This window comes from Biomphalaria glabrata, chromosome 17 (assembly GCF_947242115.1).
Source record: "Biomphalaria glabrata chromosome 17, xgBioGlab47.1, whole genome shotgun sequence".
Lineage (NCBI taxonomy): Eukaryota > Metazoa > Mollusca > Gastropoda > Planorbidae > Biomphalaria > Biomphalaria glabrata.
The window spans coordinates 18,422,103-18,443,508 of record NC_074727.1 but is presented as its reverse complement, the minus strand read 5'-3'; the positions used below and the strand labels follow the sequence as shown (position 1 = coordinate 18,443,508).

Sequence of the window (21,406 nt, the reverse complement as noted above, 5' to 3'; positions counted from 1 at the left end):
TTCATATTTTATAAAACAATATCCGGAACATTTTTACACTTAATGAAATATAAGTCAGTATAGAGATTTTGATTTAGCATTAATATGATATTTACATAAAAAACGGAACAACATATTATTGATAATGTGTTTTTGCAACGTTTAAGCATGGAAATTGAATGTAATATAAATTAGAAGAGCAAACAAACATTTGTTGGGGTTGATTAGTTTTGCACAAAAAAATCCGGAACAATCAATTTTTAGATACTTAAAACTATTGAGATGTTACGGGAGAAACATTAAAGTGTAAATCAGATTTTCAATAGCTTTTAGAGTTCTAGTTTTTTTAAATCTAATCGTGACGGACAGACCGACCAACAGACAAAACGCACAAAAATAATCTTCTTTTATTCGGATGGGGGCACTAAAGAAAAAATAAATAAAATCTGATTTTTAAAAAAAGTTTAAGGAATTGGTTTAGCACCTGGTCATGTAGCGGCGTTACGCTACTGCACGAAAATCGCTGCATAAAAAGTCCATTAAAAAAATGTGCGTGATATTTACATATAAAATGCATTATTAGCCTTTATAAACAAACAGAAATGTTTTCTTTTAATTTTAGCAGCTAGTTGACCAGAAAAAACATCGTTAACTATTATTTATATTTGTTGTAAACATTTCCTGTACATTTTAAAAATATATTTGACTTAGTGATACTGAAAATACACAAAAGTTGTCCATCTTTGTTAGCATATTGTAACATTGCCTCCCTTACATTTACGTAATTGTTTTAGAATTGGTGTATTTTTATGAAAAAATCGCTTGCATAATTAATTTTATAAATTAAACGGTTTGCTTTTAGAAAACCAAAAGTAGCCGTTGCACCTAAACTTTTCAAGCCGCATTTAATGATGAAATAATATTTTTCATATCTCTTCTAGTTTTCGAGATCTGAGTGTGACAGACGGACAGACGGACATTTTGCACAAACCTAATAGCGGCTTTTCCACTTACGGGAGCCGCTAAAAAATGACAGGGGGGGGGGGGGGGAGATTGATAACCCGTCTCGAAGAAAAACAATTTCTCTACCAAGCTGACAATCTTTATCTGTCTTCGCGTTTTCTTGTTTTGTATGCGTCAGCCATCTTTATCCCCAATTTCACGTGTACGTAAGATCATTTTCTCATTCAATTTTAGATAAATCCAATCCAACAAGATTACAAAGAGAGTTAGTGTTTTACACAAACTCAGATGCGGCCCCCTAAAGCTCGACACATGGGCGGCCATTGGGTCATCTGTTTGATATGCACAGCAGTTAAAAATGTATATTTTAATATATTCTGCATGTTAATTAGCAGCTGTAAAGTATACCACCGCACCATTAATGAACAGAACTATTAGCGCACACTCAAAACTAAGATTGGTAAAAGAAAGGAAAACAAAACACACTATTCTTCAAGTACAAGAGACAGTAAGACAACGCGGAAATAGATTACAAGGCTTGAGTGACTACTGAATAAATAGATCTATATTTATTTATAACGGCTATTAGACACTATCTAGATCTAAGTCAAATAAAATTAATTTTTCTATATTGCGGGCAAGAATTTGTAGCCTATAGCATAGTGTTTGAGATCTAGCCTTCTAGGTAAAGGTCCAAAGTCGTAAGAGTAAGACCTGTTACTTTGTGCTAGTGTTGGACATCATAAAGCTTTTGAGATTGAGTTGATAATGTGGTCCGAATTGTCTTTATTATTATTGCACTTTATCAACACACATCAAAGCACTTTTCTTTAAAGGCTTAGGCTTCAGAAGAGGATAGCGTATACCATAACCAGAATGAAGACATTATATTGTTTGATTCTGTTTCTACTCTCCAGTGTAAAAGGTAATAATCATACTATTATTTTAGCAGCTTTTTTTTACAAAGCTTATATCAACTCACTCTGTCTCTGTCTAGCCAAAAGTTTGTACTCATTTTTCTCCCACAACCAGTCTCGGATCAAGCTGAAATTTTGCACAGTCATTTCTTTTGCCTGACAAAACAAGAATCAATAATAATAATAAAATAACCGATTGGTTAATTAACTATGGATAAATAATAAATATTTTTGGTACCTTGAACAAGGGAAGAAATTGTAGGTTACTTGACTAATGTGGTGGTATAAGCTGAATTAGTCCCCTTTATACTTTGTAGGTCACCTCTTTAAAGTTTGAATATAACACTAGGTAAGTTAAAAACGTTATATTTTCATAAGCGATGCATTAACAGAGTGGTTAGTGTATTGGCATGAGGATGCTGAGGAGGCTTTAGCCCTGGAGTTCAAATTCAGCTTGTTCACCTTTATTTTAAATTTATAAATGCATTTAAAAGAGACCCTCTTCTTTCTCCCCGTGCCTCTTTGTGATAGGATCAGAGCGCATTGAGAAAGCTAAAAGCATGAAATTGCGCTAAACAAAAACAATTCGTAAAAATATGTGTAATCGCGCAGATGTACTCTTGTTAGTCAAGATCTATTACAAATTTAAATAGCCTACATGACTGACTGATGCAAACTAATGGATACAACTACTTGGCTTAATAAAAGCTTTATTTTTTAAAAAATAGTATTTTTATGTTTTTCTTGTTGTTTTTTTAAGCTAATCCAGAAATGAGGAAAGCGGTTTCTAGTTTTGTGCTGTCTGTCTGTTCTTCTGTCACGTTTAGATCTCAAGAACTAGAAAAAAGCTGCTAAAAAAAACATTTTCCCCATTAGTCTCTTTCAAAGTTAACGTGCAGCGGCTATTTCTTACCTACAGATACCGAACCCTTTTTTAGCGGCTCCCGAAAGGTGAAAAAACGAAATTAGTTTTGTGTGGAATGTCTGTCCGTCCGTCCCGTTTAGTTCTCGTAAACAAGAAAAGATAATGAAAATCCGACACCATAATATTATAGACCATTCAAAGTTTTGATGCAACGGCTACTTTTTTCTTTTCTGAAAGCGAATATTCTAATTTTTTTAATCACCTATGCAAGCAGGTTTTTCATAAAAATACACCACTTTTACAACTATTCACTATTGATAGTAACAAACACGGGAGGCTCTTTAGTAGGGAACAACAGAAGCCTACTATATTTATAACACATTTATGCAAACTGTTTTGGATTTTTTTGTCAAAAAAATATTATTGTTGTTTTTTTTTTACATTTGTATTGCTACGTTAAATAAGTTATACTAACTACTACATTTATACAAAAAATGTTTATTTTTCTTAAAGATAAAAAAATCTATATGTATATAAGTTGGGCATAATAAAAAAAAACAATGAAGAAGTACTTTTTTCATATTATTGCGTGAACTGCAACAACTGTAAAGGGATGAACCACGTAACTAACGGATTTAAAAAAAAAATATTTTTTTTACGGAAAATTTTTGCTTGAGGAATATAAGAGATTGCGCCTTTACAAAACAATTAGATCAATTAGATATTTATTATAAGACATCAGTTTGGCCAGGCTCACATCTAACTTCACTTTCACCTATCCTTTGGTCTGCTGGACCGCTGGGGCCACCACACAAGATCTGTCAACCTTCCTTCTTCATTCTTCTCCGTCATTTGTCTTTGATAGAATTTCATTCTGATGTTCTTTCTGAAAATATTGAAACCTGCCTTTTAACCTGCCAGGGTGGGCCTCTTCGGGGGCCTATTTTAAGTTTGTGTTTCCACACAAACTGTCTTTCTAACCTTGTTTTTAAATCTTTTTTACAATCTTTTTTTTTTTCCTTTGTTTTTTTTTTTCATAAAAATTAACCACTTTTAAATCAAAACAAGAAAAACGTATATAGTGTTAGTAAAAATAGTACATTCATTGGTGCTCTAGTCGTAAATGGTCATTATATATTCTCTTTAGTTACCTTCATCTGTCTACCTTGTCGGTCTATCGATCTCTGTCTGTCACAATGTACATTGTCTAAGAATCTACCGCAATCAAAACTTTGTATAAAAGAAGACGCTGACATTCTAGCTTAGCTCGAGTTGCACTAGTGACCTACTAAAAGTGTTTTTCATTAAAGAGTATTCATTAAAGGGCTATCAATTAAAAGGCTTTCGGTAATGGGCTTTCAGCAGGGAGTCTTAAACAGAGGTGTACTGTTTTGGCTCATTAAGACAAATACACACTTAAGGTTTATAGCTCCAAACATTTGCCTCTCTTTCACCTGCAGAATGTCAAGGCGATGAGTTCTGGGGCTTCAAGAGACTGGTCTTGAGATCGGATTGTTTCTCTCCCACTGCTGTGGTGGACTCTTTAGACCACATCCTCTTCTACGCCGTGGTGAAGCGGGACACTAACGTATTTCAGAAAGGAAGCTATTTTACGCTGGAGAGTCTAGAGATGATCGATGGCCGGGAATTTAAAACAAAGGTAAGACAAACTATATATTTCCCGTTGTTTTTTTTTACAAAGCATATATGAACTTACTATGGTCTAGCTGGTACAAATATTGACCACGTTATTTCTCATTCAAGTATCAAGTTGAAACTTTGCACAATTATTTATTGTACCTAGCAAAACATGAATTAAAAAAAAAACAAAAAAAAACCAACTAGTTAGTCAATTAATTACTGTTAATTAATTATTTTGTTTGATACCAAAAAGGAAAGTTAATCCTTCAGTATTAGGATATGTGGGGTGTCAGGGTTGTGTTAAAGCCTTAGCTCGTTTACCCGGGCCCCTGACATTCAACAGGCACCTTGGTGCTCACAATAAATAAGTGACTCACTGTTAACAATGTAATTGTTGAATGACATGAATATAAGTAATAATGACAACTGATGGAGTAATGATATTGAATCTAAAATATTCTAATATTGAGGTTATAGTAATTAAACAATAATTCTGCACCTGGTATCATACAACGCAACACAATAGTACGTTCAACACTGTCCCACTGCCTATAACAAATTCCAATGTAATCTTGATAATCCCATAACTAACTCCCTGTGGAGACATAAGAAAAGACAAAATGAAAGGTCTAGTCCAAAACGCAGCGAAACAATTGTGAAATGCAGTAATGCCTTAAATACTCACCCTAAACAGGGGAACACAGAAGAATCTCAAAGACACGTCACACCAGCATTATATCAAAACAACTCCATAAGCTTAAAAGCAAGGCAACAAAGATGGTACGTTGAAAAATTGTGCACCTAATAAACATTGGTGCTAGAATATCGTAACCTACGCTCCGACATGGTGTTTTATCCCCCATAGATAATTGTGCATGCTATCTCTCCCACACACACTCTCAAATCAAGTTGAAACTTTACACGATTATTTATGGTGCCTAGCAAAACATCAATCGCTAAAAAGAATTAGTCAATAAATAATTGGTATTTAATTTTTTTTTTAAATTTATAAACGAAAAAGGGAAATAAATTCTACATTATTGAGAAATATAGTTATAAATATGGAGTTCTTCTTCCGAGATAAATGTATTTTTTCTAATTTAAAGTACCGGTATTTAATATTTTTTTGCTTGCTTACGATTTCTCTTATTTGTTGGCCAAGGCCTGAGATAACGAGAGTTAAGTAGCCATTTGGTCATGCCACTTGGTGAGTTGAGCTAGTATGGCTGGTTAGACACGGATTTCGAATACGGATCTAACGATTTCCCTAGAAATTTGACAGTTTATGTATATCTGTAATATAATAATAATTTATTTATAAAGCGCTGTTAACAAACAAAATGTAAGCTCAAGGCGCTGTAATAACATTACAAACACAAACACGACACTAAGGATCAAAAACTAATCTAAAAAAGTTTTAAACACGTAGGTCTTAACGTTCTTCTTAAAAGTGGTATAGCATGTCTGTCTGAGATCAATGGGGAGTGAGTTCCAAACCTTTGGTCCGTGCACTGAAAAAGCCCGCAGACCGTAGCTTTTGAGGGAGAAACGTGGCACCACTAAAAGCGTTGATTCCATTGAGCGTAGGGCTCTCTGGGGGACATCTGGAGTAATCAGTTCTCTAAGGTACAGGGGCATCTCATTGTTATTTATACACTGATGACAAAGTGTGGCGACCTTGTAATCGATTCTCGCTTTCACGGGAAGCCAATGGAGCATGCACAAGAGCGTAGTAGCAGAGTCTTGTCTTGTTTTTCTAAGTACTATTCGTGCGGCGTTGTTCTGTATACGTTGCAGTTTGGCTATTTTGTCATCAGGTATACCTGCTAGCACGGCGTTACAGTAGTCAAGGCGGGAGAGTATGAATGCCACAGCTAGCGTTTTTGTTGACTCCGTTGTTAAATATGGTCGGATCTGGCCTAATCTACGCAGCTGCTGATAAAGACCCTTGCAAAGCTGACTTATGTGTGGGTCGAAAGATAGTGTTGAGTCGAAGAAAACTCCAAGATTCCGCACTACATGGACATAAGGAAGCTGGCAGTTCGTAATAAAAAGAGAATCTGTGCTTTCAACTTTTGAGACATTGTTCCGAGTGCCAATCTTAATTATTTCTGTCTTATCTTCGTTCATCTTGAGCTTATTTTCAACCATCCAATCGCTCACCCTTGCAACGGTACTACTGATTTTCTCTGCCAGATGCGACACCTCTGATGGTACTGAGGAATCGTATAACTGTGAGTCATCGGCAAAGAAATGGTATAGGATGCCGGTTGGCCGTATGACACCGCTAAGTGGATATGTATACATAGTGAACAGTACTGGGCCTAGAACTGATCCTTGGGGTACTCCGTACTTCAAGAGTAAGCTTGTTGATTCTGTTCCATTAACAACGACACTTTGGGTGCGTTCAGTCAGGTAGGATCCAAGCCACTTTAGAACGATTCCTGTTAAACCAAAAGTGGCAGTGAACCTGGCCATCATAATTTCATGATCTAGCGTATCAAAGGCTGCGGACAAGTCCAGCATTGAAAGAATTGAGATGTGGCCTATGTCGGAATTGTGAAGTAAGTCGTTTAGTACTCTGACCATTGCTGTTTCTGTGCTTCGGCACTTCCTATATGCAGATTGAAATTCTTCCAAGAGACAATACTGTTCAAGATGAGAAAGAATTTGCGCAGACACGATGCGCTCCAGAAGCTTTGACAGGAAGGGAAGATTTGATAATGGGCGATAGTTTTTTTTTAGACATTCCGGGTCAAGACTGGATTTTATAGAATGACTTGAATGTGTAAGCTCATTGGGAATACTCCTTGGAATATTGAAGCATTACAAGAAATTAGATAGATGGATAGATAGATAGATAGATAGATAGATAGATAGATAGATAGATAGATAGATAGATAGATAGATAGATAGATAGATAGATAGATGGATAGATAGATGGATAGATAGATGGATGGATAGATAGATAGATAGATAGATAGATAGATAGATAGATAGATAGATAGATAGATAGGTAAATAGATAGATAGATAGATAGATAGATAGAAAGATGGATGGATGGATGGATGGATAAATGGATAGATAGATAGATAGATAGATAGATGTTGTTAGTAGGCCTAATGTTTTCCATTTTATTTCACTTCACAGATTGGATCAGTGTCAATGTTCTGCACTGGCTTCTCCTCTTCATTGGGTGGCACTCTCTCGGAAGGATCCTGCACCAATTCGGGCACTGTGCTCTTTCTGTACATAAAACACTTGGCGTCCCGAGAAAGAGAACAGACTCGGTACGTAGGCACTTGGATCCAGGACAATCTTAGCACTGAGGCTGAACCAACAGAAACAAAAGTGATGGCTTATATAAATGCAACGAAGCTGCACACTCTAGGTAATATGTTTATATCGAGTTTTCGTTTAGTTTGTGGTATTTGGTTAGTGATATTTAGTTCATGGTATTAGGTTAGTGTTATGTGGTAGGGCTAGTTCGTTGTTTTTAGCTCATAGTATTTGGTTTTAAGTATTTAGTTTGTGGTCTTTTTTTTTGGCATTTGGTTTGTGACACATGGTTTGTGGTATCTAGTTAAATAAAATGTATCGTTTGATTTTGTTCAAGGTATTTGTTTTTTTTTGGTATTTAGTTCGTGGAATTTGATTCGTGGTATCTTGTGGAATTAGTTTATGACATTTAGTTCATGATATTTGTTGATGTGATGTAAGTGGAGTCCATAGTCAGGATGTTTGTTGAGCCACCCCCCCCCCTTTTTTTTTTTTAAAATCCATTTTAGGACTTTAATGAAAATGTACGTAATTAATGCTTGGCTAATGAAACATAAATGATCCATTTTAGCTAATTTTACCTTTTTTTCATATTTAGTTAACATGTAAACGTGTTTGATTTATTGTTAGTATGTGGAAGCCTCCCTTTGAGTGTGAGACTCTAGAGCAGTGGTTCCCAAACTTTTTTGTCTCGTAGACTCCTTGCCATGTTTTCTGATTTTCGGTAGACCCTGCTTAACTTATAGTGCATTTTTGCACATTCACAAACTAATTTTTTAAACTAATTTCTAACTGCAGTGAGTCAAAGAGTGAAAAGTAATGTAAAGCTACATCATAAGTTAGAGAGATCTATCTTTTTTTACAGATATAATTCAAATTTAAACCTATTAAAATAACAATTAATATGTAGGGGCCTATTGCTGGTTGCTGGAATCACCATGCACATTAGAAATGTTTTTTTTTTGTATGTTCATCATCCGTTTCTACGGATATTGTTTCATATAGGAATTCGTTGTTCTATGAAGTAGTCCTTCAAACATTAAATATTAATTTATTAATTTGCCTTATGTACTATTGTAAAAGTTTTCGCAAAGAGTTTCTCCAGTATTTCTTGATCTTTCAAGTTTGGCTCAAATATTGAGCCTGCGGTTTTCACTAACAGGAGAAAGGGCAAAGGTGAGTTACTGGCGCCTAAACCAGTAAGCTTCGGGCAGGAGGGACTCATTAGCCTTGGCTTGCAGCCTACCTAGCCGAAGGAAAATAGAATTCAAACCTCTGCTGCTTTGCAGCTATACACTCAAACATGGGAAAGGTTTCGTGGGTCAGCCCCGGGGAAAAATATGGAGCTGAAGACCATTAGGCAGTTTGCAGCTTTAATGCTCATCCCACCGATGTGCCCTTGAGCTGTAGTGTTACTAAAAGAAATTCGTTTCATAATATCAGATGAAGGTTTGTGTAAAACAGTTTTTAAAACTACTTCAAGGGTTGGTAAAATCAATGTTTTATCTACAGTGTTTTCCGTTTTTGGCTATAGGTAAAGAGATCTTGTAAAATGCTCACAAACCACCATCTTTTCTACATGATGTTGAAGAAAGATTTTGTGAGTCTTTTTTCCTCACTTTTCTCTTTTTATCAGGGTGGCATCGTCTCAAATGATCCTCGAGTTTAATTGGTTTCATATGGTCATAAAAAGCCTCTTATTGTAGACAATCTCTTATTTAACAAGGAAATAAATAATCAACGCTTTAAAATCAAGATTTCTTTTTGTTAAACATTACTTACATGTAGACAAAATTAACTATTTAAATAAGTATTGAAATTAAATACAACTATTTTACTTTTGAAGAGATGCATTGATATTTATAACTAACGTACAAATCATTTATAAGTGTCTGAAATAGTTACATTAATGGGGTGTGAACAGGGGCGGACTGGGTGTCAAAATCGGCCCAGGCATTACCATACAGCCGGCCCACAAATGACATGTCATATTATATGTGTATAATATATGTAGATAAAGTTTGATAATGCACCAGATACTGGATGTATGCTTGCGTAGGATTACATACTGTATTTTATTTATACATGTATGTAGTCTGAAAACTACTAACAGTACAATAGCAGTCTTAATAAGTTTGCAGTGAATATATTGTTATATCTCTGCTCCCACATTGAAGCGTATGGTGCGCAACAGGGCACTGTTAAAGACAAATGAGTGGGTAGTAACAAGATGGTGGACTGTTGATTCCAGCCAAGTAGATAGAGAGACAAAATAGAGATTGGTTAGACGCTTAGAACCGCCTGAGTTGTAGAGGGATAATTGCCAGTGTGGTAAGTGGGTCAGAAGCAGTGTAGGTTGTCTGGTCAGGAAGAAGTCTTGTGAGGAAACTGGAAAGGGTCATTCCTGTTAGTGTATGTATACTATTGTTCCTGAGACACGAAATGTGACCTGTGTTAGTGGCAAGATAGAGAGCCCTGTTGGAATGTTAAGACACAGGCGCCAGCAGTGAACGGTGTATGTTAGTGGAAGGCAGTGGCGGAGACAGTGAACCGTGCAGGCCAGAGCAGCTAAATGAACTCATTAGACTTTTATGTTGTGATCGTCTAATACCTTGTTAAACAAAATATCTCTTCACCTTTATCTTTCGTGGAGTGTTTGCCCTTGGTTACAATAGTATGAAATGTTACGTTATGATATTACTTCTAGATTACAGATATTACTTCAAAAAAAAAAAGATGATAATTGTGTCCTAGGCATTTCATGTGTCATGTCACTGGGTGTCTGATAAGTCGTTGGTTTTCCTGGCTGACTCAAACAACCTATTTCATTTAAAGATTAGAGTAAGCAGAACGGTTAGAGTGGAACTTAATGTGAAATGCTCTTGCTTCGTCTTAGTACAGTCTCAAAAAAACGAATTTTATAAGAATGTACCATGACCCATTATTTGTTTTTACATGTTTTGGATGTTCCTTCAGAGTAGAAGATAGTTTACTTCCTAGTCCAAACCTCCCGCAGGACGACGGGGGATGGGAGCGGGCAGGGGTTGAACCCTCGACAGTCGATAAATCCGAACGACAGTCCAGCGCGCAAACCGCACGACCAGGCAGCATTTATAGGGCCTGATTTAAGTATGTGTGGATCCCGGGGAAGGGATTTTGTGGAGGCCCCCTACATTTATTCAAAAGCTTTCATGAAATTCCACTTAGGAATAAAAATACTTATATCTAAAAACATGCTAAATTTAGTCTCACTTTGCATTTTTTTAAACATTTAATATGCAAATTTTAGTTTTAAGAAGTGTATAATTTTGAGTTTGTGGAGGGTAAGGCCGGTAAGGCCCTTGGTAGATTTACTGCCCTAATTCAGGAGCTGCATTCATATATTACGAGCATGCCACAAGTGGACACTTAACGACAGCGTTGCCAGCCGACCTAAGTTTTAAAGTGTTAGCGTTAAAAATGAAAAAAAAAAAAGATAATTAAAAGTTTCAGAGACGTCGAAATACCGACCTATATATTTCCTCGGGGATGTAGCCCCGCCTGCTCTCCCTTAAATCCGCCCCTGATTATTTAAAATGTAAATCTTCTTTTATTAAATATCGGATGTAACAACGCTACATAAAACCAGTTAATTATTATAAGAATGTACGTCTTTAATGACTTCGAACTAAGCAGAAGTTTGTACATGCGGACCAGCAAAATGATCAGGCCAAACACAACCTCGAAGACATCAAAGCAGTGCTGAAGTCCATGGCGCTCGTACATAACAAACCATTACGGTCTGACGTTTTGCAAATGATATAAAGTATAGTGAAAAGTTTTTGATATACTAGTTGAATTTTAAACAAAAAAATTGTCAAAAAAAAAGCTGGAACATCTCTTTCTTGTTGCTGTCACTTTTTTTTTTTTAAAGATGTCTTAATTGAAAAAAAAAGTATCTGGTCACGACCAGATCGACCCATTTGGTACCGGCCCACCGGGCATTTGCCCGAATGCCCATATTTCCAGTCCGCCCCTGGAATTAAAGTCATAGACCCCCAATTTACTTTTTCACTTTCGTAGACCCCTTGGAAGTCTTCGTAGACCACTTTGGGAATCACTGCTCTAGAGGGCAGCGGTGTCATTTTTGTTGTTTTGTACAAAAATCCTTAATGATCAATCTTTGTACAATTTTTTTTGGTTATAGATTCGGTTGAAGTGTCTGTTACTATCAACGACGAGGAAAATATAGGGAACGATGAGCTCTTTAACTTTGATGGTATCAAAGAGCTGTCCATTTATTTCTGCGTTAAAGGCATGAGCTACCCAAAGCTGACTTTGTACCTTGGCCAGATGGCGCTGGAGTTTAAGAAGATAAACAAATACTGCGTCTTAACGCAGCTGACGACAAAGATGAACCTGGCCGGTCAACAGCTGTTCTTTGTTGCTCAAGAGTTCACAGGGCCCTGTCGGAGGCAATTAACAAGGAAAATTATACTCGTCTCGTGTAAGTTATAAATAGATATTCGTTTATAATAAACTAGTCGACCGGCGGCGTAGCATACGCCACTATTTTGCAGGGCCGGCCTTAGGCCACTGCAACCTATGCGACCGCAGTGGGCCCCACACTTTCATAGCTCCCGCACTTTCATAGGACCCGCGCTAATTCAAGGTGTATAAATTAGTAAATTAAACCATATTATAACTTAAAACAGATTTCCCGCGCCCTTCTGTCGATTTACCAGGAGCTCCTGGAAATCTCCCGAAATTGCAAAATATACGAAAAAGTCCTTAAAATATACGGAAATATATAAATTGTCATTTTGAGGGTGTCATTCAATTTGGAAAACGCCAATCCTACGCGCGATATATAAAAACGGCATTATGCATTAGCCGTAATTGTGTAATCTGGTGAAAGAAGCTTTTTGTTCCTCAAACTAATGAAGAATTACTTGAGGACAACAATTCTCAAAAAGAGATTGCAACATTTGGTAATTCTTGCTATTGAGCGTGATCTGTATAGGAAACAGAATTATTATGATATACTGTATGACTTTGCTACACGCAAGGCTCGTAAAGTAATTCTGTATGTAGTAAAGAAATAATCAAATGCATAGACGAATTTATTTTCTAATACAAACTCTTAAATTTCACTTAAATTTCCCCGCTTCCCTACCCAAACTTGGCCCCGCGAAATCCGTTTCGCATAAGGTCCCACAATGGTTAAGTCCGGCCCTGCTATTTAGTGACGGGTAAATATACATAGTAGATTACTTGTTCTCTTTCCATGACTTCTTGGTCACAATTGTTAAGTCCAGCGCTGCTATTTAGTGTTTGTAAAATGTTTGCTTATAAAATGTTTTACATGTTTCGGATGTTCCTTCAGAGTTGAAGATAGTTTACTTCCTAGTCCAAACCTCCCGCAGGACGAAGGGGGATGGGAGCGGGCAGGGTTTGAACCAAGGACTATCGATAAATCCAAACGAAAGTCCAGCGCGCAAACCGCACGACCTGGCAGCCATCCGTAGTAACGGGTGAATACTACTTGTTCTACCCTCCATCTTGTTTTTTCATGGGGTGACTTTATCCGCAGAAATAAAAGAATGATCTTTCCTTTACTTCTTCTCGTCCAAACTCATGAGCCATGAAGAGAATTATATATATAGAGAGAGATTGAAATATGTATCTATTCCTTTACTAGAGTAAAATTCTTTTCAGTTTTTAGTTTAAATAAACGAAAAGTAGCCGTGGAAAGCGGCTAGAAGGGTGTCATGTAGTCGGCACATCCACTAACCGTACTGAGGAGTACACTCCCTTTGGTTGAGGTGGGATAGTTGGATAGAGGGGTTTTAACATGTTCTATGTCTTTTGTGACGAACTAAAGAATATTCATGCCATGTGTTAGGAACTCGTCAAACGATGAGGATTTCTAAAAGTAATAGACCGATAAAGACATAGAGAACAGGGATGAATTTCCCGTGACTACACTGAATCAGTTGCGACCTACATATTTTGCCACACGTAATGCAGACAAAGCCGTTGCGCTTATCGTCTTAACTATTTTTCCCGCGACGTTTGTTATTGTTTTCCATCTGACTCTTTCTCTAGCCATTTTCTGCCAACTATTTTCACTCTATACCAGTGAGGGCGAATACACTCTTGATGGGAGAAATCTTTTGGGGCTTCCTCCTTTAAACTCACCCAATACGAGGTCCTCCTGGTCAAAAGTAATACCTCTAAACTGTCCATCCCAGCGTCCAGCAGAACATGGGCATTTGTAAGTAGGTCTTGGCAGCCTATAGGCTATCCCATTATGGAGCAAAGGCACCTTTGATAGAAGCGTTCCAGGCGAACAAAATGTTTCCCAAGGCAGGCAGGCACTAAAAATTTCCTTTTGTTTATTAGATTATCTTTATCTCACAGAAATATGTGAAAGTATTGGTGATTTTCATACTATAGGCCCTAGTATTTCAAATAAAATAGTTTCAAAATGGAGGAAGCATTAGACTTAAACTAAGAAAGTATGTACAAAACAAACGGGCAACTAACTAGCTGTCATAAAGGACACTTGATATAAAAATTCAAGTTTCCACCCATAGAGATATTGCTAACATTACAGCTCAATGGACCTCTTTCAGTGATTTTTCAATTTAGCGTTCAATGGACCTCTTTCAGTGATTTTTCAATTTAACGTTCAATGGACCTCATTCAGTGATTTTTCAATTTAGCGTTCAATGGACCTCATTCACCAATCGTAAACAAACAACATTTAGCCACGTGATAATATTGATACAACAATGGAAAAAAAAACTGTCACGTTACAGCCTGTGTGTATTACGTAATTTGTATAGAAGAGATAGCGAACCACGTGGGTAAATGTTGTTTGTTTACGATTGGTGAATAATAATAATTTATTTATATAATAATAATAATAATAATAATTTTATTTATAAAGCGCTGTTAACAAACAAAATGTAGGCTCAAGGCGCTGTAACAACATTACAAACAAAAACACGTGAGCTAAAATGACAGTTAATCTAAAAAAGTTTTAAACAGATAGGTCTTAATGTTCTTCTTAAAAGTGGTGTAGCATGTTGTCTGTCTGAGATCAATGGGGAGTGAGTTCCAAACCTTTGGTCCGTGAACTGAAAAAGCACGCAGACCGTAGCTTTTGAGGGAGAAACGTGGCACTACTAAAAGCGTTGAGTCCATTGAGCGCAGGGCTCTCTGGGGGACATATGGAGTAATCAGTTCTCTAAGGTACAAGGGCATCTCATTGTTATATATACACTGATGACAAAGTGTGGCGACCTTGTAATCGATTCTCGCTTTCACGGGAAGCCAATGGAGCGTGCACAAGAGCGTAGTAGCAGAATCTTGTCTAGTTTTTTTAAGGACTATTCGAGCGGCGTTGTTCTGTATACGTTGCAGCTTGGCTATTTTGTCATCAGGTATACCTGCTAGCACGGCGTTGCAGTAGTCAAGGCGGGAGAGTATGAATGCCACAGCTAGCGTTTTTGTTGACTCTGTTGTTAAATATGGTCGGATCTGGCCTAATCTGCGCAGCTGCAGATAAAGACCTTTGCAGAGCTGACTTATGTGTGGGTCGAAAGATAGTGTTGAGTCGAAGAAAACTCCAAGATTCCGCACTACAGGGACAAAAGGAACATGGCAGTTCGTGATAAAGAGAGAATCTGTGCTTTCAACTTTTGAGACATTGTTCCGAGTGCCAATCTTAATTATTTCTGTCTTGTCTTCGTTCATCTTGAGTTTATTTTCAACCATCCAATCGCTCACCCTTGCAACGGTACTACTGATTTTCTCTGCCAGATACGACACCTCTGAGGGTACTGATGAATCGTATAACTGTGAGTCATCGGCAAAGAAATGGTATAAGATGCCGGTTGGCCGTATGACACCGCTAAGTGGATATGTGTATATAGTGAACAGTACTGGGCCTAGAACTGATCCTTGGGGTACTCCGTACTTCAAAAGTTAGCTTGTTGATTCCGTCCCGCTAACAACGACACTTTGGGTGCGTTCCGTCAGGTAGGATCCAAGCCACTTTAGGACGACTCCTGCTAAACCAAAAGTGGCAGAGAATCTGGCCATCATAATTTCACGGTCTAGCGTTTCAAAGGCTGCGGACAATTCCAGCATTGAAAGAATTGAGATGTGGCCTTTGTCGGAATTGTGAAGTAAGTCGTTTAGTACCCTGACCACTGCTGTCTCTGTGCTACGGCACTTCCTATATGCAGATTGAAATTCTTCCAAGAGACAGTACTGTTTAAGATGAGAAAGAATTTGCTCTAACACGATGCGCTCCAGAAGCTTTGACAGAAAGGGAAGATTTGATAATGCGCGATAGTTTTTTAGACATTCCGGGTCAAGACTGAGGTCCCTTGAACGCTAAATTTGAAAAATCACTGTCACCAAATAAATATCTTAAGAGAAGTAGTTGATCTTTGTTCCAACTATATTCTATTACAGCTAGATAGCTGCCAATCTGTTTTTTAAATGTATTTCTAGTCTTGGACAAAAGGTTCTTCCATGGTGGTATTAACTTGTCCTACAAGCGAAACAGTTCAAACATGTCATTCTTCGGGAGGCGCTGTGGCTGAGCGGTAAAGTGCTCGTACCCGGGTTCGCATCCTGGTGAAGACTGGGATTTTAAATTTCGGGATCCTTGGGCGCCTCTGAGTCCACCCAGCTCTAATGTGTAGGGCCTACCTGACATAAGTTGGGGAAAAGTAAAGGCGGTTGGTCATTGTGGCTGGCTACATGACACCCTAGTGAACCGTAGGCCACAGAAACAGATGACCTTTACATTATCTGCCCTATAGACCACAATATCTGAAAGGGGGGAACTTAATTCTGCAATATTGACACCGATGACAGTTATTTTGCGGTTCTTCTCATTAGCTAAACATTAATATTAATAACATGTATGACTAAATTGACACATGAGATGCGTAGGACGTAATTGTTTTTTTTTTTATAAGTGACCCTTTCAGACTTTGCAATCTACGGCGAAGAATGTAAAGCTAATGTTTTACTATGCTTGACTGCTAACGAGGGTTTCATATGGTCAGCACAACGACCAACCGATTTACGTCAGGGCCGGCTTTAAGCATAGGCAAACTAGGCAGCCGCCTAGGGCCTTCAATTGTGGGAGTCTCACAGATGGCTCAAATAAAATAATTTTTTTAGAAAAAAATATTCAAAACATGGATCAAATCTCAAACACTGCAGGTCTCGGTGGCTGTTATTCAAGATTTATTTACCAATGTTTATAATACCAACCTGTTAGGCTACATATGTTAGAATACCATTGTTTCTTCCTTTTGGTGAAATGTCAAAAAGGGTATTATTTTTATAGTCTGGTTCGTACTATCGGCGTTATATGGATTTGACTTATTTTTTTTATTTAGATTTAGAAACAGGAATTTTTATTATTATTATTTTTTTGTTTCTATTTAATATGCGGGCACCCTATTCACTTTACCTAGGCAGGGCCGGCAATAGCGTAAGGCCGCCCTGGTAGCGGTTTGTAATCTATAAGATAAGACAAGCTTTTTTTTTATTTATATGTTATTGTCTTTAATTTGTATAGTAATGTCGACTGGACCTTACAACTCAAAATGGGAACTAAGAGTTAATAAATAATAAGAGCTGGTTACCGTGATTAAACATAACACTCTACATAAAAATTTTATAATAAAAGACCTGATGGCCCAATTTGACCTAATATGTGTGTGGGGGTATAGCTCAGCGGTAGAGCATTCGACTGCAGATCGAGAGGTCCCCGGTTCAAACCCGGGTGCCCCCTAGTATTTTTTCCTCCTTTTTTTTTAAAATTAATTTAAGATTATTTTCTTTAAAAAATTCATTTGATAATGTAAAAATAAATTTCTAGAGAAATTTTTTGAGTTAATGCTTTCAAGACAGAAAAAAAATCATCCAATGCTACATTTAAATTTAACAGATTCTAATTTTATCTGCCAATCAACCAAATCGCTCCCAGTAGTTTGATTTCTTTTACCAGTGATAGGTTTAAAATGAAGTATATATACTTGTCATAGAGATAAGGTGGCCGAGGGACTAAGTAATTGACTTTCGAGCTAAAAAGTCTCGATTTCCAATCTTCTTGAAGGCTGCTTAGGCTGGTAAGTGTTTTGAACTTCAAGATTTTTAGGACCCTCGGAGCCCATCCAGCTCTCATGGGTACCTGACACTCGTTGGGGAAAATAAATCGGTTGGTCGTTGTGCTGTCCACATGGCACCCTCAATAACAGTCAAGCATAGTAAAAGATTAGCTTTACATCCTCTTCCCCGTAGACTGCAAGTCTGAAAGGGTCACCTAAGTACTAACATTGATGAAGCTATTTATTTATATTCCGAGAAATATCTAAATATTTTATTTTTGAGAATATTCGGCTTAGAATCATTTTTACAAAGCTTATATCAACTCACCTTGTCTGTTTGGTAAACAGTTTGTACACGTTATTTCTACGACACCCAATCTCAGATCAAGCTGAAATTTTGCACAATTATTTATTTTACCTGATAATACGAGAATCAATAAAAAAAAATTAGTTAATTAACTATTTGTAATAAATTATTTTGTTTGTTATCTCGAACAAAGGAAAGAAATTGTAATTGACTGAAGTGAAGGTATAATCTGAAATAGATCGTTGTCTTAATAGAACGAGACTTAGAAACATTATACAATCTTACATATTCATAAGCTCTCCACTAGCTGAGTGGTTACCGTGTCGAGAAGCCTAGGAAGGCTTGAGCCACAAGTTCGAATTCAGGTCGTTTTTTCTTTTTTTCATTTCTTCTTGTTCAATGTTCCTGCTTGAATGCACTGAAATGACATTATTAATTTGCTTCTTAGCTCCGTCCATCAACTTCTCCACATCGACATCTACAAGCATCCTGATCCAGTGTAAGTTTGTTTTTTTTTTATATTTTTTTTTGGGTTTTTTTGGTCCTTCTGTTACTTACTTAAGGAGACATGGGGACTGAGTTGTTAGGCGCTTGGCTTCCGAAGGTCCCTGGTTCAAATCCGGGCGAAGGCTGGGTGAAATTCGTCGGATGTAATTTGTTTTTTAAGTAATGTCTGTAATCTTCTGGATAAAACAGAAATAGTGTGTAGTCGTTAACTTCCTATATATTATATGTAACTTTGCAAAGCTTTCTTATACACCTTTTGGATTACGCGTATCAGCGTTTCTCAAGGAACAAAACAATTATAGTCATAGAGGTTATTAATTCAAGTTTGAGTAATAACCATCTTCTAGTTTGCAATACATTTAGAATTTATATACAAAAAAAAAAAAAAAAAAAACAACTAATAAAAAATGGACTAGCTTTAACTAATAGTTAATGAGTGTGTCATGTGTCCAGCACAATGACCAACCGGCTTTATTTTTCCCCAACTAATGTCAAGTACCCATTAGAGCTGGGTGAACTGCTAAAGATCTCGAAATAAAAAAATATCCCAGTCTTCAATAGATTTCGAATCCGATACCCACTGGTTCAGATGCGAAGCTCTTTACCACTCAGCCACAGCGCTTCCTTTAATTGGTTACAAATATTGTAATTATTTTCTGCAACGATAAACTGCGGTGATCTATGTAAATTCCATTTTAAGCTAACCCTTTTTTATTTGTAACATTTCAAACATTTTATAAGGTTTAAAAAATATGAATTTTTAAAAATTTATCTTATTTACAGACACAAACAGTATTGAAGTATCTTTGCTGTTTGTTCTATTAAAACGACTGACTTCCTACTAATCAAGGAGAAGACGAACTTGTAGCAAAAGAGCAGCATGAAGATTGCCGCCTTAAAGATTCGCACTGGAAACACAGACTCGTAGACATAGCCCGGGACTACTTAGAAAGCCTAGCAACGCTTGAGGCTTCCCTTTTGACCGTCATCTCGCCAATTCACACAATACGAGAGCTAGCTGGCTGGAGAGATGCGATACGGCAAACCAGTACAGCGTCCCGAAAATTGTTCTAGCAGAGACGTAGCTAGGGTTTGGGGACTTGGGGGGAGGGCTTGAACTTTTTAGGAGCTCTTGCATTTTGACATTCAACATCATGACATGAGATAATGTACTTTATAAATATATGTATAAATTCAAATTGGTACAGTATATAAGTAAAATTAATGAAAAAAAATCATTAAGTCTCTAAATGAATAATAAATTGTTTATTGTCGAGATAATGCACAAGTGACCAATCTCGATTCATATCTCCTCACGACGTGCTTTCTGTGCAGCAAGGGCATCTATAACATCATCATCTAGGTCAGTGGTCTTTAACCCTTTTTGGCCTATAGCCCCCTTTTCGTATTTTTTCTTTTAAAAAATGCGCCAGCGCCCCCTCTAAGAAAAAGACTTATAAAGAAGCGTGAGAAGGCAAATTTGAACAAAATGTCATTTATTTATTAATTTTTAAGCTATCAACAAAACGTATCCCGCATGGGAGACGAACGAATGCCATAGGCGATCTTCTTAGTGAGCTTCGAGGAGGACGGTGTTACAGAGGTGTCTCCCGTAAGCGTTATAAAGATCCACTCAGCCGCCATTTCGCCCTCCCTGGCATAGAGAAAAGTTTCTTGGCAGCATTCTCTGGCAGCAGATGGCCTCTGGGAGAGACAGTTGGAGAGCTCTCACAAAAGCTGCTTGACAAACATTTGAGACTCAAAGAAAAGCCATTATTGAAGACATGCGCAAAGGACGGAAAGAAAACTTAAATAGACCGCCAGCAGACAACGGTTTGTCTGCAAAAAATTCTGGAAAATATGCATGTCGCAACTGGGTTTGCGTAGTTATGTGAAACACTGCATTGCCTTTATCTTCGGACTCGAAGACATTGCCATTGTTATCATTATACAAAAATTATGTCAAATAATTTGCAATGATTACACAAAAAAATTAATCTCATTGTCCTGACTTTCTTTCAAATCCTAAGAAAAGTCTCCTTTTAAATTATTGAATATTTTTATTTTTAATATAAACATTATTATTGCTGAATTAACTACAAAATGAAATTAAGCTAATGGGAACCTTGTGCCACCTGCAGTCTGTCAATATTACAAATTTCAAGTTTTAAATTAGCCAAAGCAAGGCGAAGGTCTCCTCTAGTGGCTACATCCAGTCTATTTCTTTGCTTATTCATTAAGTTTGTTACGCACTAAATCTAGGTCATTCTAGGTTAACCATGTTTGTTGATCGAAAAGCTAAAACAATTCCATTTTCGACCACTGTTTTGGAATTTTATTGAAACATTTAAATGCAGCCATATCTCTGTTGTGCCTCCTATGTTAACATTCTTTTTACTGAAGACATAATTTTGTAAGTCTATTTTTAGTGCAAACTTAATTTGAACATCAGTAACAGATAAATAAATATATGTCATTTATATTAATGTTTTAAAAATATTTATTTACATCCTAGAAGCGAATCGTCATCTCTTCATAAAGCATTGTTATGTCAATTGTGTAGATATCGAAGTCCTTAGGCAGTAATTCATTTGTCATCAAACAAGTTATGTGAGATTCTAAAACTCTTTAAAATAGATTTAATATCTCGATAAAAGAAAAAAAAAAGGGATATAATCAATGACAGCAAATTTCTTTCCTGCAGTCGGAGGTTGGTTTCATTCTTTTGCGTTAGATGCCTACCAGGTAAAACTATTTTTTAGCCTGCTTTAAGTCATCGCCAACCGTTGAATCTTCCTGTTTCTCAATATATATAACAAACCCC

At 36.9% G+C, this 21,406-nt stretch overlaps 1 protein-coding gene and 1 non-coding gene across 2 annotated transcripts; both read left to right on the top strand.

The window, feature by feature from the left end:
- The first annotated feature begins 1,384 nt into the window (after positions 1–1,384).
- On the top strand, positions 1,385–21,063 carry LOC106072658 (uncharacterized). The gene is made up of 6 exons (XM_056016507.1): positions 1,385–1,867; positions 4,185–4,384; positions 7,516–7,756; positions 11,831–12,130; positions 18,524–18,574; positions 19,366–21,063. Exons 1-6 carry the CDS (start codon positions 1,819–1,821, stop codon positions 19,425–19,427), a joined length of 903 nt encoding a protein of 300 aa, XP_055872482.1. The 5' UTR covers positions 1,385–1,818; the 3' UTR covers positions 19,428–21,063.
- Positions 17,381–17,452, top strand: Trnac-gca (transfer RNA cysteine (anticodon GCA)). The gene has a single exon. It is a non-coding gene; the product is annotated as a tRNA-Cys (tRNA).
- Positions 21,064–21,406: the final 343 nt, after the last annotated feature.